The 18,319-nt window shown below is 36.4% G+C and overlaps 1 protein-coding gene and 1 long non-coding RNA gene across 3 annotated transcripts in view; one reads left to right on the top strand and one right to left on the bottom strand.

Moving 5' to 3' along the window:
* The window catches only part of BTAF1 (B-TFIID TATA-box binding protein associated factor 1), an 89,317-nt gene that overhangs the window by 10,867 nt on the left and 60,131 nt on the right, over positions 1–18,319 (bottom strand). For both annotated transcript variants that reach the window (XM_081554484.1, XM_081554474.1), the window contains exons 21-33: positions 17,141–17,331; positions 14,872–15,025; positions 14,347–14,456; positions 12,784–12,985; positions 11,486–11,634; positions 7,192–7,344; positions 6,557–6,678; positions 6,299–6,466; positions 4,274–4,351; positions 4,008–4,137; positions 3,019–3,160; positions 2,746–2,876; positions 970–1,095 (exon numbers count right to left, since the gene is read on the bottom strand). In XM_081554484.1, the coding sequence (XP_081410610.1) occupies positions 970–1,095; positions 2,746–2,876; positions 3,019–3,160; positions 4,008–4,137; positions 4,274–4,351; positions 6,299–6,466; positions 6,557–6,678; positions 7,192–7,344; positions 11,486–11,634; positions 12,784–12,985; positions 14,347–14,456; positions 14,872–15,025; positions 17,141–17,331 (1,856 nt within the window). The remainder of the gene's footprint in view (positions 1–969; positions 1,096–2,745; positions 2,877–3,018; positions 3,161–4,007; positions 4,138–4,273; positions 4,352–6,298; positions 6,467–6,556; positions 6,679–7,191; positions 7,345–11,485; positions 11,635–12,783; positions 12,986–14,346; positions 14,457–14,871; positions 15,026–17,140; positions 17,332–18,319) is intronic.
* LOC145531734 (uncharacterized) lies at positions 1,020–18,319 on the top strand. The gene is made up of 2 exons (XR_014072699.1): positions 1,020–1,118; positions 16,126–18,319. It is a non-coding gene; the product is annotated as an uncharacterized LOC145531734 (long non-coding RNA).

Consider the following 18,319-nt stretch of genomic DNA (forward strand, 5'->3'; position numbering starts at 1 on the left):
TTTTAAATCTGTGAATCTCTCCCCTCTACACAGTATTTTGATTCAACAGGTCTGGCGGTGGGAAAGGGAAGGGGGAGCTATGTGGTTGTGTTTGAGAATCAGACCCTCTAAGGTCTTTGTTTCCTTTCTCTCACTCAGCCATACCCTTGTCTTTTGTCATTTACTTGGCCTCTGATTTGGGTCTCACTTTTGACACACAGATTTGTATCAGTAAGCTCCACTGCTGGGCACTATGACAGAAACTGGGCTTTCAAAATCGCCTTTTCCCATTTCCATCTTTAAAAATGCTGTAGTATTTTAATATCTTGGTGACAAGGAGGGGTTTGGGAGATATTCTACAGTGGAATATTTCAAAAGGGAAAGAAAATATGAGTTGATGCTTTCTCTTTTTTCTCAAGCATTCATCATCTGTCTCAGGACTTCTGTACTGTATGTAATCTCTCTGCCTGGAATCATTTCCTCCCACGAATCTACATGCCTTAACTTTCATTCAGATCTTTGCTCTAATGTCACCTTCTCGGTGACATCCCTGATCACCCTGTTGAAAAACTACAACCTACCCTGACTCCTATACTGTATAAACCCATAGTTGATTTTCTTTTACATGATACATGTTTTTTATTACATCTTTCACCCCTAGGGTCTTGTTTACTGCTTTAATTAACCCCTGAGGTTAGAAAAATTACTGCCTTGTGGTAGGTATTCAAATATTTTTTGAATAGGAAACAAAAATTCTCTATTTTAAAACTCTTCATGTAATAACATATTGCAGTTTTCACTTTAATATTAAATTACCTGTTACTAATTATGAACATAAAAATTAATTAAATTGGCACTTTACCTATTTTCAAGAATGTATACACAAAATTGAAAAAATTAGATAAACCCATATTTCAATGTTTGATATAAACATTGCTGTACTGAAGAGCATTCTTCAACAACATTTAAAAAGTGGGCTATAATATGTACCTGGAATACATGACCTGTAGCTTTAAGCTTTGGTTTTTCGGTTTCTTCAGAAAGTGCAGCTGAAGAAACTGTTTCATCAACATCACACTTGGCACGAGACTTAGCAAAATCCTCATAGAGCTGAACCTGTAAATTCCCCCACAAAAGCAGTAAGTATATTTATTTTCAATTGTTCAAAACATAACTAGAAAAGGCCAGTAAGAACAGCAATGTAAATCAGCCCTCATCAAAGAAAATAAATTACGCAACCTATGTTTCACTACTTGAATATAGATGATCCACTGCATCGTGGTAAATTCCTTTTAAATTACATTCAGAAAACAAGTTTAACACATTGTTTGGCTGCTAAAATATTTTTCAAAAAATAGTCAAATAATCCTAAATTCAATTTTTCTACTCTATTCAAGAAGGTAAATAAGTTACCGATAAAAGAGAACCTGAACCCTTACAAGTAAATGAGGAAATTGTCCTTAAAGTGAAGTTACATGGTCGAGATCCTAACAGGTATGTTTCAAAAGACCAAGTTTTTAAAAAGATACTAACCACAGAACCCACACCAAGTTTAAAGTATTTCCTTAAGAGTCTGGGTCCTGCCTTGTATGTTAAAACAATGTGAAAGGGAAGAAAATCTACAGTGCTAAAGAACAGAAGTCCGATAATAAAAACCTGTAGGTGCAAAACAAACCCAGATGTCACTTCCCTCTCCAGATCCCTTCCTCCAGACTACTTAAATGTGTTCTATGCTGATGTTGTAATACCACTATAATATCTCAGGTTTTTTCATATGGCACCTTTTCTTCATCATACTTAAAGTCTTCATCTCATTACCTCTAAAATTTTTCTTTCAAGAAATATTAATCTGATTTTTACAAACAAGGGATGGAGGCCGAGAGATGATGTAGATAATATCATAGAGCTCTTGGCATTTAAATTAGTGTTTTGTCCACAAAGCTGAAGCTGGATAGATAAATACTAAAAGGTTATGTCTATATACTGGAGGGGAAAGGAGCTATTTTGGAGATACGTCTGTGTATCTTTTATTCATTTGAACCATACTAAATCATCTGATACTGAAACAGACTGATGCTTACTAACCTAGAACACAACGTAAACATTCAAAGAGAAAATTCTGTTTATGATAAGGCCATATCTTACTAAGACAAGAGATAGCTTCCCCTTACAAAAATACCACACATAAACACACACACAAATACTACACAAGGAAAGGCATATGATAAACGCCTTTGACGATGGTCTCTATGTACAAAATCAGAACTGGGCAGAAGCCAATACTTCTCTTGAAAACTTATTGCCAATACTTTAGAAGACATGAGGTCCCACTTCCCAACTCAGCCCTGATGTATACACCTATATTGCCGCTGTAAGGAAAAGACATCACAGACCGACTTCTGGCCCTAAAAAACACTGGCTTACTTCTTTATCACTGGCTTACTTCTTACTTCTTTATAATTTTAACGTTCCAACTTTTTCAATTAACTTGAGATGTATAACAAAGCAATTATGACAATAGACTTTGTTTTAATGCTGTGTTGAAAATGCACAAACCCAAATGTGTACTTATATACCCAAACAGATTCATTTAGGTTTTATCTACACCCGTTTGAAAGAGAATATTCCTGAAGTCTAAGGAAGCAGAAGCTAGATTAGGGCAATAAAACCAAAGGCTAATCCCCTTTACTCACTACTTCTGTGATTTGTTCAAAGCATTCTAGTAATAAACACAGCATCAACAACCACAATCACCAGATTCCTAACCTGGAGAGGACTGAGAGTACAGTAATAGTCTTGAATAATTTTGGGTGGTAGATCCTGTAAAACATCTTCTTTCATTCTTCTCAAAAGAAATGGCAGGACCTGGCGGTGCAGTGCATCCATTGCAAGAACACCTGATAATAATTATTAACAGAATTAATTTTATTCTATTTATTATTATTAATTTCTCTAATAATAAAATTAAATGACTTCCTCCAAATTAGATATAAATTATATTCACTTCATAGAATACATAATGGTATCTCTTTTTCCTACCTGCTTCTTGTTCTCGACTGGAGCTTCGAGCATCCCTACTTGCTAATATAGGTTTACCATACCGAGCAGCAAACTGGCGTTCAGTCCCCAAAAATCCTGGCATGAGGAAATCAAATAATGACCACAGCTCCAAAACGTTGTTCTGAATATAAGAAAGGAACACCAGTTATCTTGTGTACTAGGATTATTTCCTTATACTTAAAAATGGAACATTAATGAAAGCCCACTGTAATGACATAGATGAGAGAGATTATCACTATATTTCTGGATATGAGTCTATATTTTATTGTGTAAAATTTGGAGAAAATACTCTATCCTGTTTAGAGGAACTTTCAAGTCTTTTCCACCACAATACGCCTTGGTCCACAGTATTTAAATCCTTTTGGTTGGTTCTATCAAGTAGTAAATAGAGCAGAAAGATGAATACGTTTCTGGTTTTTTTGAGACTAAGATTAACAACAAGATTTAAGAAATTTGGCCAACATCACCATTTATTCAACACAGGAAAACCCAGAAGAGTTTGGTTATAGGTTATGTCTACCCAATATTTATGTGTCATGAGAAAAGGTACAGGTTCTTTCCAATTCTACTTGGAGTTTCACGAAACAAAAACCAAAAAAAAACCCCCACACTTTTCCATTTTGGTTGCTTTCCCAGTATGTGTGGATCCTAAGGTACCATCCTATCTGTTTACCCCTTCCAGAAGCCCTTCTCACCCTGCTTAAGCTCTGGCTCACTGTGGTGGGTTGCCCTCCTGCAGTGAAACCCTTCTAATTGCATTTGGGCTTTGCCTCCTGACTCATGGGCTACTATAGCCTAAAGTCACATTTTAAATATGAGATTTAAAACCCAGTTTGCTCAGATACTGCTACATACCAAATGAACCATTATAAAAGCAAGATAATTACTGGAAATTATTCCAAAAACTAAAAAAACCCTCTTCTTTAATTCACTGTCAAATGCCAAGTAAAGAAAAGGTAAATAATTACCTGGATTGGTGTTCCAGAAAGAATAATCCTATAATTAGCAGTCAGTTGTTTTACTGCTTTTGACAATTTTGTTTTTCCATTTTTGATGACGTGGCCTTCATCAAGAATACAGTAGTTAAATTTAATATTTCTAAGGAAGAATAAACAAAAAATGTTAGCATCTTTTACTATAATGTCAGGAACAACACGAAGAGTCTTTGAGGCAGAAAGATACTAATTCTCTCTGAATTTGACACTGTTTTCCTTTAAAAAATTTTAATTCTTACCTAAAAAAATCTATGTCATTTCTCACAACATCATATGAAGCCACTATGAGATTGTGCCTTTTCACCTGGTGCTGTAACCTGCATTTAAAAATAAGATTAGAAAATGGGGAATCTGCAAAGTTTGTAATATACTTTCAAAGGGGAAAGCACAGATGCCATTGTATAAAGTGATTTCAATCTGCCTACCAAACCCAATATTCCTTTCTGCTTACTCTACATCCATGACCCTGCTACCTGAAGGCCATTCTCCTTACAACTTGGTCATGTGGCCTTAACTCAGTCTGATTAGAAAAGAGGTGAGTACCTGACCCACAATGTGGAAGTCATTTTAACTTTATTTGCCAAAACCTCTTTCTTGGAGGCACTATCCCTTCATCATTCCATGATGTGCTGGGGGCTGAGCGCGAGCCATCAATCACATGTCCCCATAATCACCAAATAGGTGAAGCATTTTAATCAGATCAAGCCATTCACAATATTTTATTCCCCAACCATGGAGGCTGGTTTGGGGACATGACCCAATCAAGGCCAGCCAGTCTGAGAGAATATCTCTGTTCATTACAGTTGCCAAGTAGGAGAATGTAGGCCTAAGACTGCCCATGACCTTTTATCTACACCAACAGTAGACAAAAGTCCAGTAGAGACCAACAGAACAAGCTATGCATGGGGAAGAACAGTAATTTAGATGTACCTGAAGCAAGCATTCACCCCAAGATGCTCAGTTTAATTAATGAATTTCCTGTTTGCTTAAGCTAGTCTGAGTTGAGTTTCTACTACTTATAAATGGATGAATTCCTTTACAGTAAATTCTTTCAGAGTACAAGCTCTTGAGCTGCCTGTGTTCAAATCTTCATTTAATCACACCTGCTGCTGCTGCTGCTAAGTTGCTTCAGTCATGTCCAACTCTGTGCAACCCCATAGACGGCAGCCCACCAGGCTCCCCCATCCCTGGGATTCTCCAGGCAAGAACACTGGAGTGGGCTGCCATTTCCTTCTCCAAATTACACCTAGTGACCTTCTATTTAATTAGCTGAGTGATCTTCTTCCCAGGCCCCATGTCTTAGGCTCCTCATCTGCAAATTGGGAACAATAATAGTACCCATACCTCATAATGTAATTAAAAGAATACATGGTATTCAGTTCAGTTCAGTCGCTCAGTCGTGTCCGACTCTTTGCGACCCCATGAATTGCAGCACGCCAGGCCTCTCTGTCCATCACCAACTCCCAGAGTCTAAACTGCTTAGAATATCTAATGCCTGACCAGTAAGTGCTCGGTACATGTTAGCTATTAATTCACAGAAGGGCAGCAAATTTACGGACTAATCAAAAATCTGTGACTATCCAAGCTTTAAAAGACGAACTGAAACTAATGATACACCACTCTTCAACATCTGTATTTAGGAACAGAGATGTATTAATAGAACTGTAGTGTTCTATGGTATCAGGGCAGCCAAAGCAAGCCACTGTGCACCAAAAGCATTTTTGGGGAGAGGGAAGAGGAAGAGGTAGCTCTTAGGGAAAGTGAGTAGAAAATGAAGAAATAACAGAAGCACCTAGGAGAGGCTATGATCACAAGATTTTAGAAAAGGCACCAAGAATGGTTTTGGTTCTTGATTGTTTCCTAGCTCCAAAAACTTAGAGCCTAACTGATTGTTGGCAGTGGTTAATGTCCTTACACTTTGTATTTATTTTATGATTTATTTGACTATTCCATGTTTTAGCTGTGGCTTTTAATTATAGCACATGGGATCTAGTTCACCAACCAGGGATTTAACCCAGGCCCCCTGTATTGGGAGCACAGAGTTTTAGCTAAGGAACCATCAGGGAAGTCCTAAAACTTTTTAAATTTTGATGAGTCTCATTGATTATATTTTTATTTTGTTCATTTGCCTTTCTTAAATAAGTTAAAGTAAGTTTCTATGTCTGAAACCAAAAAAGCTAACTAGAATTGATTTTTAATAAATTTTATTCTTCCAAACTACTTAAAGCAAAAGATTAAACATTTTTTGATTGTACAGTTCTTACCTTATTCTTTCAGTAGGAGGTCCAGTATAATGCAGTGGATTGAGATATTCTCTGGAGCAAAATTTACCTACTTCATCCACCCAATGACCCGTTAATGTTGGTGGACAAACCACCAAGGAAGGAAGTGGCATACATTCTGCCAATTTTGATCTTGCATATTCCTGGGCCCTTTACAACAGCAAAACACAATGAATTAACCAGCTTGTTTATATTGCTCAGCATCTGAAAGCCTTCTGTTAAAATAACATTTAAAATTACCTGTGACAGTGATCTCCTGCTAGAATACAGATGGACTGTAAAGTCTTCCCTAAACCCATGTCATCACACAGAATTCCATGAAGCTTATACTTATTAAGAAATGCTAACCAGTTCACACCATCCTGAAAGGTTGGGAGAAAGAGAAAAATGGTAAATGTGAACAGATCATAAAAATAGTTTTCTGTAAAGAACATGTTTACAAAGACCAAACACACTATATTTTTACAGGCAGAGAAATAAATGGATACAAGACACCAAACACAAGAATTTTAATTATTAAATCAGTCTTTAAACTCTTCAAGGTACATTTAAAAGGAATAATCAGTATTTATACTGCTACTGCTAAGTCGCTTCAGTCGTATCCGACTCTGTGTGACCCCACAGACGGCAGACCACCAGGCTCCGCCGTCCCTGGGATTCTCCAGGCAAGAATACTGGAGTGGGTTACCATTTCCTTCTCCAGTGCATGAAAGGGAAAAGTGAAAGTGAAGTCGCTCAGTCGTGTCCGACTCTTCGCGACCTCATGGACTGTAGCCTACCAGGCTCCTCTGTCCATGGGATTTTCCAGGCAAGAGTACTGGAGTGGGGTGCCATTGCCTTCTCCCAGTATTTATAAGATAAGTATAAAACTTTACCTGTTGATATTTTCTGAGTTCAGCATTGATTGGTACTGGAATCTTGTAATTTTCTAACTTTTTCCCATCTAACAATTGCTCCAAAAAGTGTCTTTCCTTGGCTTTCAATTGGATTAATTCTTCTGACATATTTGGAGGGTCCGGAATGCCTGCCTAAAATTATTTTTTAAGTGTATTAAAACAATTTGCTACTATCTATTAATTTGTCCATCCCCAGATTATGAAATTATTTCAAGTCTTATCAAAATGTAAATGCAGAGATAACACAATATTGTAAACCAACTATTCTCAATTAAAAAAATACCAAAGGTAACCACACGCATGCACACACACACACAGAAATATGCAAAGCAAAACCAATTCAAAAATAGTATCATTTTAATGACTAGAAGACAAATATTTAAGAGTTTGACAGGTATTAAAAGCACTATATAATGAGATTATAAGCACATCTGAGACTATTAAATAAGCACATCTAAGATATTTTAAGAACACAGCTACAACTTATTTTTCCCATACCATGTGTTACTTGATAAAGACAAAACTGTATTGTTTGTTTTAAGTGGAATGCTGTTACTATAGAGCCTCTCAATTTTAGTGTTAACAGTTACCCAAGGTACTGGTTCTCAAAATGTGGTCTGCAGACCCCTCAGGATTTCTAAGACCTTTTCAAAGGGTTACTGACTACAGCTATTTCATAACAAAGGATAAGACATTGTTTGCTTTTTTCACTGTGTTGACTTTTGCTCTGATGCACAAAAGTAATGGTAGGCAAGACTGCTTTTGCCTCAGAAAGAATCAAGGCTGTAACACCAAGTGTACGAGCAGTCACTATTACTTGCAGCCATGCACCAGCCTTTTTTTAAAAAAAGCTGGTTTCACTTAATGTCATTGAAGAAGTAAAAATAATTTTATTAAACCTCAAACTTTGAATGGCACATCTTTTTAACATTCTGTGCAACAAAATATGAAGTATTTCATAAAGCATTTCTGCTGTATACCACACATATTAAAGTACAAAATGAAAAAAAAAAAAAAAAAAAAAAAAAAAAAAAGTACAAAATGTTTAGGAAAAGCACTTGTAAGATTTCTTAAAATTGTGAGTTGACCTAGCGATTTTTTACAGAACGAGTTTACTTGAATGGGCTGACAAACTATGGTTATTCTGACTTGAGTATTTGGCAGATTATTATCTTTAAAAAATTTGGTCACTGCAAGGAAAATGAGTGGCACAACTCGTTGCCAATGATAAAATGCAAGCTGTCAAAAGAATTTAGCACTGCAGGTACTTCCCAATATTTAAAAATTTTCTGTTGGTGATACTGAGTCTGTTTTTTGCTACTGTATGCTGAAATGAATCAACCTTTAAAAGATTTACATAACTCAGCAAGCCAGTGTTCTCCAAATGACCAATGCATGTTACAAAGCACATATTTGTAAAAGGTCTATTCAAAAGTCTAATGGATTCTTTAAATGAATTAATAAATCTTTTTCCACTTCTCACTTTTAATTTCTACTACAGAAAATATGATAAACAAAAGTTCTTTGGGGTCTTTAATTTTTAAGAGTGTAAAGAGGTACAGAGACCAAAAAGTTTGAGAACTACTGCCCTATGATTAAGAAATGTAAACTTAAAAGTTAAGAAATGTAACATTCTGAGAACAGAACTTCAGTTAAATTCAAGTGTATGTTTCTTATAATACCAGAAATAGTATCAGGAGTGAGGTGTATATACTGTCTTAAAATGATTATATGTTATATTTTCAAAAGGGGTTTTCTTTTTCTGCCATGCTGTGCAGCTCAAGAGATCTTAGTTCCCCAACCAGGAATCAAACCTGTCCCCTCTGCAGTGGAAGCTCGGAGTCCTAAACACTCAACCACCAGGGAATTCCCTCAAAAGGTTTTAGAATTAACAACTTAATCAAGATACATTCAATATCCTAATGATAACCATCAAAATGAGGCCTTTCTGCACAGTGCTTTACATGGAAGTAACAAATCTTCAGGCATTTATCATCATGGACCTTTTCATAAATAACAACCAGATAAAAGGCCGTAGTACTTCCCAAGTGGCACTAGGGGTAAAGAACCTGCCTGCCAATGCAGGAGAAATAAGTGATGAAGGTTTGATCCCTGGGTTGGGAAGATCCCCTGGAGGAGGAAATGGCAACCCACTCCAGTATTCTTGGAGTATGCCTGGAGAATCCCATGGACAGAGAAGCCTGGCGGGCTACAGTCCAAAGGACCACAAAGAGTCGGACACGACTGAAGTGACTTAGCACAAGGCCATACAATAAGGTACATTTCGTAACAATGATTAGGATTCATAAATATTGTACAATGCCAGGAACCCTTCCACTGATATCTTCCTCACTCAAATTTCTATAAAAGCAGCAAGAGTTACTAACAGTGCAAGGAATGAAAGCTTCTATCAAACCCACTGCTTGATAGTCCCTGAATCCTTGAAAGGAAAGAACATGACTCTTCTTATGAAAATGTAGCAGAGCGAATCAACATCAAGTAGAATAGGAATTAACCTGCACGGCCTTTTTGTTTCTACTGCTGTGTCTTCAAATTCACAGCATCTAATCTGTCATTAATCCTATCCAGTGTGTTTTTATTTGTAATTGTATCTTTCAACTCAAGAAGTTCAACGTGGGTTGTTCTTATTTCTTCCATTTCACTCTTTATTACATTCATGCTTTCCCTCTACCTTCTTGAACATATGGAGCATGTTTTGATGTCCTTGTATACTAATTCTATTATCTGGGTCATTTCAGGGTCTGCTTCTATTGACTGACTTTTCTCTTGGTTTTCTCCGTGTAACTTTTTTTTCCCCCTCTGGCCACACCACACGGCTTGTGGGATCTCGGTTCCCCAACCAGGGATTGAACCCTGGTCATGGCAGTGAAAGCCTAGAATCCTAACCACTAGGCCACTAGGGAATTACCTCTGGTTAATTTTTTGATGTGTGCTAAATATCCTAAGTTTTATGCTGTTAGGTGCTGAACTTTGGGGGGTTAAATATTTTATTTTTTTAAAGTTTTTCTGGGATGTAGTTAAATTATCTGAAACCAATTCAATCCTTTAAGGCTTGCTTTTTTTAGGCTTTGCTAATGTGGGTTCAAATCAGTCTTCTCTCAAGGGTTAATTTGGCCCCACTACTCAGGCAGTGTACTTCTGAGGACTGTACTCAGTACCCTATGGTAGATCCTTCCTTTGACTCAGCTTTTTTTTTTTTTTTTTACCAGATATAGTCAAACTTTTTTTTCTCCCTGAGAGACTGTTCCAAAGTATTATGCTTATACTTTGCTAGTAGAAATATAAAATGGTACAGTTTTCTGGGAAAACAGTTTGACAGTTTCTTAAAAAGTTAAACATCATATGACCCAGTAATTCCACTCCTAAATGTCTGCTCAAAAGAAAGAAAAGCAGGGACTTCCCTGGTGGTCCAGTGGTTAAGTATCTGCACTTCCACTGAAGGGGGCATGGGTCTGATCCCTGGTAAGGGAACTAAGATCCCATGTGCCTCACAGAGAAATCAAAAAGAGAGAGGAAAAAAAAAGAAAAGCTTACACCCAAATACTTTATAAGTGCATGCTCATAGCATCATTACTCATATTAGCCAAATGTCCATCAACTGATGAGTGGATAAATAAAATGTGGTATTCTAGTGTATTATCTGGCCTAAAAAGGAACTACTTACTGGACACATACTACAGAATGGATGAAATGCATATATACTTACTTCTTGAATTACAAAAATCCCATAAAATATATTAAGTGGCTAAGTGGCTAAGTCCTGGCTTTTCTCTTGCTTCAAGCCACTTCTATTTCCTGCATTGGCCACATATATTATTTCTGTCCCATAAATATACTCCAAAATTGTACAACTTCAGCCTTGCATTCTGCTTTCTCCATAATCCAACAGACATATCATTTGCTTTTTACACTTTCAGTTACCATCTCTCAAATTTACCTTTCATGTAAACTCCAGAACAGAATCTTGGATATTACCCGGGATACTCAGGAACACAATTTATTTCTAGAATAGCATCTAGAAATTTAGCATCACCTAAAGAATTATCATTCTTTTAGGAACCATAGTTTTATTTAAAACAGTGTTAAAAAAAATTACCTATTAAAACATAAAAGTCTTAACACTTATAATGTAAACATATTCAACATCTTTTTTTAAAACCCGTTCTTTAAAACGTGTTCTTTAAAAGGGGTTACAATTATTATGAAGTTATTGAAAACATTAGGTTCATAAACCAAGTTATCATCAACTTACCTCAAGTGGCATGAGTCTAATTAGTGTTGCAAAGCATTGTGTAGCCATGAATCTTACGCTGTCCGTCTGATCACTCATTCTTCCCAACACAGGCACAACTAAGAGTACAATATATGGAACAATACCAACATCCAGTTGTTCCATTACACCTGAGTAAGTTACTAAGGAAACTTCTAACTGGTTCCAGGGTAGATGTTTTCATAAACAAACTGATACACCAAGACTGTGACTTCTAAAACAGTTCCTCATTGCTTACCTGTATTATGAGGGACTGACTATCCCTCAAGGTCTATGATTCAATTATAACAGCATTTATACAGGGTTACTTGTTTGTAAAAATTATGTAAATTTCTCATGATTAAGAAGATGATTTTTTTCATCTGAGGAATGCTGGAGGAAACCTTGACAAAGATTTTTTTCCACAGAGAAATTCCTACAAATTTCTAGAATTCACATATCAAAATAAATTGATTTACATTGCAAGCAAGGGAGCACAACTAAGTGTCAAAGATTAATTCCAATTTTCCCACCACGCTCTTAACAACCCTGAGCTGGAGACAGCAGGTCCAGTGAGTTCAGTCCCATAATCTTTAGCATCTCTTAGCTAGAGTTTCCACTGGTTTGATCTCTATCCATCTTTCTTGCTCTTAGACCAAAATATCTTTTAGGTATTTGGAGTTAAACAATGTTAGTGGATGCCATACCCTTGGTAAAAAAGCTTGTCTGTATATTTCTAGTTAATTAATCATTTTGCCAGACAATCAATGAACAAAGAAAACACAGTAAATTTATAAGAACTACCTACATAGTATCTGATTAATACTGGGTTGGCCAAAAAAAGTAGCATAGCATCATACAGAAAAAGCCAAACGAACTTTTTTGGCCAACCTAATATTTAAAAACATACTGACTATAAATTTTTTGCTTATAAAAAGATCTCTTAAAATTAACAGTAATTCTTCAATTTTTTTGTGTGAATATTATAATAAAATGTAAATACAGGTATAATATAATGCAATAAAAATAACACTTCGAAATAAAATGTAAAAAAATAGTTTTCTTTTTTGGAGCAAGGCAGGTTGTGTGCACATTTGTTTTTGGTGATGGTTTTTTTTTTTTGGCTTGTTCTCCTCCTACCCCCCAATCCCGACATGGCTTGCTCAGCAGTCAAAGTGTGCAGTCCTAACCACTGGACCGCCAGGGAATTCGCTGTATATATCTGAATAAATTTTATTTTAGTCACTCTTAAATAAAGCAAATATAATTTCTGAGTAGTTTTTAAAAGTGAAAAAGGATACAGGCAAGTGCTTCAATTGCACCCTCTTGTTTGATATTGTCGTCAATTGCTCCCAGCCATGGAAGAACCTTCTCCAAAAATATATTCATTGTTTCCATGGTAGCTATTTTGCTCATGACGCCCACACAACGAGCAGCCATGTGCCTCACTGCAGTGCTGGGGTACTGAAGGCACATGTAAAGATGAGGCAAATGCAGTACCAACTAAAAACAAAAAGTTTAAGACAAGTCAGAAGACTCATTAGGGAATCTAATGTTTAAATACAATTATAATGGCCCTTACTCAGAGGTTCTCAATATTCTAAGTGATGCTAAATCCAAGAATTATCTCCAGTTACTCAAAACACTGTCAGAACATCCTCAATAAAAATTTAATCTAAATCTACATTATTATAATACTTTTAAAAAGAATAGATAGATGCAGAACTTCTCCCCTGTTCAATATTCTCTTAGGCATCAGGGAACACTCAATTCTTTCCAAAATTCACAGGGAACACATCAAAGGCACTTGCACGATTCTCCTACTAAGGCTGGGAAAATGACACTACATATCATCAGCCTCCTCCAAATCTGGCTTAGGTTTAAGTACATACTTTGTATTCACTGGGTTGGGTGATCCTGATTTTGTTCTAGGCACCATACTCTGGTAGTTATTTTCCACTTTAACTTCCTGGCTTTCCATATGCAATATAATAATAATAATCCCATTATTAAATGTCTGATGCACAGAAGCCAGGATTAATGCTGATGAGAGTCAGGTACTTGGTCAACAAACTAGCCTTACAGTTCAACTGAATGCATCCTGTTTGATCATGGAGGGTGAGCACATACAGACGAATTCTCCCCTTCTTACTAATGCTAAATTCACAAAATTTAACAAGTAAAAGAATATGCTTTATTACTACATAAACAGAAAAATTTCCCTCTACTCTCTCCTATGTGAATAGAGAATTGACGCTAGCACCCTTTACGATGTTATAAATTGCAGAGAGCTTCCTATTACAGTTACATGGAAAGAATAACATCAGTACTTTCTTCAATGGAAAAACCAGATAATTAATTCTCTGCTCTATGTTCCTCCTCCCTCTAATTATTTGGTGAAAGATATTTTAACAGTCAAAAAATAAACCATGTTCTATCTTTGCCACTGACTAGTTTCATCTCAGAGAGGTAACGTCCTCCTACCGTTATATTTATCTAGGGAAGAGGTTTTATCACCTGTATTCTTCTGTTCCTGGACTATATTATTAAGATGGTACAGATGAACAGGGATGCAGCTTTCTTTTGTGTTTGCAGCTGGCTTCAGTGTCATCAGAGCCCTGTTCCTACTGCCCCGTATTCTAAACTCTCAGGGTGGGTTTTCTCTCATTCATGCACCCAGCTCTGCCTCAAAGCCTGGAAGAGTTAAGTTGTCAGGAAAAGAAGGAATCTAGTTATAGCATCTAAAAGAAAATGAAATCATAAGGGATGACATCATAGTTGCACTTTTCATTCAAGTCTTAAGTCTTTCTAATAAGACTACTCGTTTTATTAGAAAAAAAACTACACTTGCATTAGTTAGTTACCAGGGGATGAAGCTCAGAATCCATTGATACCGCTGCTGTTTCAAAAACTTGCAGAGAATTCACCAGTTCTTGGGCAGGGCCATCTCCCTTTTCCAAGAGGGACTTTCCATCTATTAAGATACATTGATTTAAGTGCATATTACCTTACAAACAGTTTTTCAAAATCCAGAGTCTACAAAAAGTCTTTGCACTCCCCTAGCTACTGTGGGAGAATCTCTTACTTTATAATGTAACATGAATTACCACACCTTTAATTTAACTGCTGAGGTGCTACTTCTAAAGAACTAAAGAAGCTTAATATAATGATCCATTTCAAATCTCTTTCTAAATACATAACAGGAAAAGTAAAAAGCAAGAAAGTATACAAAATGACATGAAAATCAATGTTTTTACCAACCGTCTATTTAAAAACTTACCAGCTGGCCTAGGATAAATAGGCACAGGCATTGTTATTTTATAAAGACATATGTAATGGATTTACACTGAAATCTGTTTCAATCCCAACTCGGAAAAATATATACACACCAAAATTATGTATGTCGATTGTATTCCTCAACGGGCCAACCATAGCATCCCAGAGATGTGGCAACTTCACTGCCATTTCACCACCAAAATGCTTCACTATAGTTGTCAAGGCAAACTCAGCTCCTCTCCGTTGTACCAAGTAAGGCTTCTGGGCCTAAAAATTAAATGTTAGGTGAAAACAAGATTTCAGAAAGAACTATAATGCTTTCAAAATGTTATTAAGAGAATTTAAAAGTCAGTGTTAAGAATTCAGTGTTACCATTAACCAATGAAGCAATTACTGGACATACTTATCCCTCAATAAATTTACACAGGCATAAAATCCTGAGCTAGATTTTTACATCCAAAGTAAAATACTTTGAGGGACTGGAGAAAAGAAATAGAAGAGTACGTGCTGTTTCTAGAGATAGTCCTAAGTGACATGTTTTTTTCTTCTTCTCTCTACCCCAAAGAAACTTACCATGACCTGCCCTTATTTATACTTGCTTAAGGGATAGCATGGCTTCCCTGAAAGCTCAGTTGGTGAAGAATCTGCCTGCAATGTAGGAGACCCTGGTTTGATTCCTGGGTTGGGAAGATTCCCTGGAGAAGGGATACGCTACCTGCTCCAGTATTCTTGGGCTTCCTCTGTGGCTCAGCTGGTAAAGAATCTGCCTGCAATGCAGGAGACCTGGGTTCGATCCCTGGGTTGGGAAGATCCCCTGAAGAAGGGAAAGGCTACCCACTCCAGTATTCTGGCCTGGAGAATTTCATGTACTGTATAGTCCATGAGGAGGACGCAAAGAGTCGAACACGATTGAGTGACTTTTAAGGGATAGAATATAAGCATCTGTTTAATTTAACAAGATTAGTATAACCTCATACTTAGCAGTAATTTCATAATAAATATAAAGAAAGTCCCCCCAGAAAGATACAATTATATTTTTAAGTGAAGGAACTATGCAAATCACCAAAATACACATTTTTGATTAAAATTAACATGAGAAGAATATAGTTAGTGAAAAAGCCTTCATTCACAGAATATTTTAAAAGGAATACAGACAATGAAATTTTCGTTTAAAAAAACAAAATAGGCCTATAGTTTATAGAAATATATTAAACACATCTTTCAGCACTGATAGTTTATTGCTGAAATCAGGTAAGTTCCGATGTCTTGCAACTGGAAGAGCTACCTAGAGAATTCCATTGTTAAAAATGTGACTTAAGATTTTTCAAAACCAAACAGTTAAAAAACAGTTTTTCTTTTTTTTCCAGCCACACAGCAGTGTGAGATCTTAGTTGCCTGACCACGGATCAAACCTGCACCCTCTGCACTGGAAGCACGGAGTCTTAACCACTGGACCACCAGGGAAGTCCCACCAAACGATTTTTAAATTGTCTTTAAAAACTGTACTGTAGAACAAGTAGATCAATGAAATAGAATAGAAAGCCCAAGGAGATCCTTACATATAGGAAAGCAGGATATATAACAGAAGAGCAATGGCACCCCACTCCAGTACTCTTGCCTGGAAAATCCCATGGACGGAGGAGCCTGGTAGGCTACAGTCCATGGGGTCGCTAAGAGTCGGACACGACTGAGCGACTTCACTTTCACTTTTCACTTTCATGCACTGGAGAAGGAACTGGCAACCCACTCCAGTATTCTTGCCTGGAGAATCCCAGGGATGGCGGAGCCTGGTGGGCTGCCGTCTATGGGGTCACACAGAGTCGGACACTACTGAAGCGACTTAGCCGCAGCAGCAGCAGCAGGGAGGAAAAGATTCAATGGTGGGATAACTGGTTGTTCCTATGGGCAAATAAATTTAGATCCCTACCTCACATCACACAATTAATAAATTTCAAGTTGACTAAAAGATAGGCAACAAGTTATTTGACAGTATAAACTTATCCTCTGAATATCAACAGTAATTCCTAACACTGGTAAGACTGAGAAAAGTTAGCTTTCACTATTACTTAACATCTCCGTAATCACTGCTACAGGAGGGAATTAGTTCGTATTCATGAATGACTTATACACCCACTATTGAGAGGGTTTCTTGCTAGGAAGATAATCAGAAAGCTAAATTAGTAAAAATAAGAGGCTTGAGAAATTTGAAGTTTATAGTTTTTCTGAACTCTGTTGCTGGAGTACTCCAAAAAGTTATTAGCCCCAGTTCATTCACTTAAAATATAAAAATATAATTCTAGAAGCTGATACGACAATTTAGCTCTCAATCTGTAAGAAATTTTGTTTTAAAATCAGAGTATTCAAAGAAGAAAAACTATTTACCTCATCAAGTTCAACAAGGAGGTTTCCACTACCTCCTGCAGGAAGATCTGCTATTTGAGCTTTGACGGCTTTGGGGGTAGGACCTCGCCTACTTGTGATAGCAAAAGCAGCTTTCTGATGCCGATAGAGTGTAATTATACCCCGGTGCTTGGTGACAGTATGATGCATTCCATCTTTTTCAGAGTTGGGTCCTATTAACGAAAGTCAAATAATCCTTAAAGCATAATATAGGTGACCAAAAGTTTCCTGCTCCAAAAGATACAACACATTTGAAAACTGTCTTTTAAGCCTCAATTTTTATCGGCCAATGATATTTTCTCTAGACAATGAAATGGTCACAAAAATCAGTAATTTGCAACATTAAGTTAAACATTTTGATATCTGCATAGGACCATACTTAATACAACCAAGGTTGCAGAATCCTGTTAACAACCAGAAATATCTAATGCAAGGATGACTGTACCTTCTGTTAAAAGTACATTAATTCTTTAAAAATGAGTTACTGTTTCCAGGCATAAAAAGACACATTAAAAAAATATTGTAAGTAAGTTCTCTCTTAAAAAAAAAAAGTCTATAATAACCATGAATTCAGAAACAGCAACCAATAAAAAATATTGTTGCCTCAACCAGCTCTCAGGGAGGGGGATGGGAGGAAATTAGGACTAAGGCATGTGATAAAACATTGGTCCTTGAGACTAGACTACAAAGAGCAGTTACTACTTTACATATAAATTTTCTGGAGGAAAATAGAAAAGCTGTTTAAACATTATTTGATAACAGAGTCCACTTATCTCATAAGACATGTACTAAATTAGAGGAAACAGAATTTTACAGGAAGAACTTTCAATCACCATTGGATACAGTTAAGTTTTCTAGCCCTGTTAACAGTAAACCTTATAATGATGATCTTGAAAGAAAAGTTAAGGGTTAATACCTGTCTTATAGAATTTAGTCATCTTAAATGTGAGAACTTAAAGACCTTAAAGATATCAGGTCTTTTATAAATAACTTATGAATTAAGAGGGCTGCTGATTTTATTAGCAATATTTGCAAATTCTCTCAAAGTGGTAAAAAGCTCCAACATAAACTGGATTTTGCTTAAATTATACCTGTAGATAACTGTAAACAAATTTAAATGGTTAATTCTTTCTCTACCCCAAATAAAGGCTTAGATATGTA

Source organism: Giraffa tippelskirchi, chromosome 2 (genome assembly GCF_054371585.1).
Source record: "Giraffa tippelskirchi isolate mGirTip1 chromosome 2, T2T-mGirTip1v1.2.pri, whole genome shotgun sequence".
Classification (NCBI taxonomy): domain Eukaryota; kingdom Metazoa; phylum Chordata; class Mammalia; order Artiodactyla; family Giraffidae; genus Giraffa; species Giraffa tippelskirchi.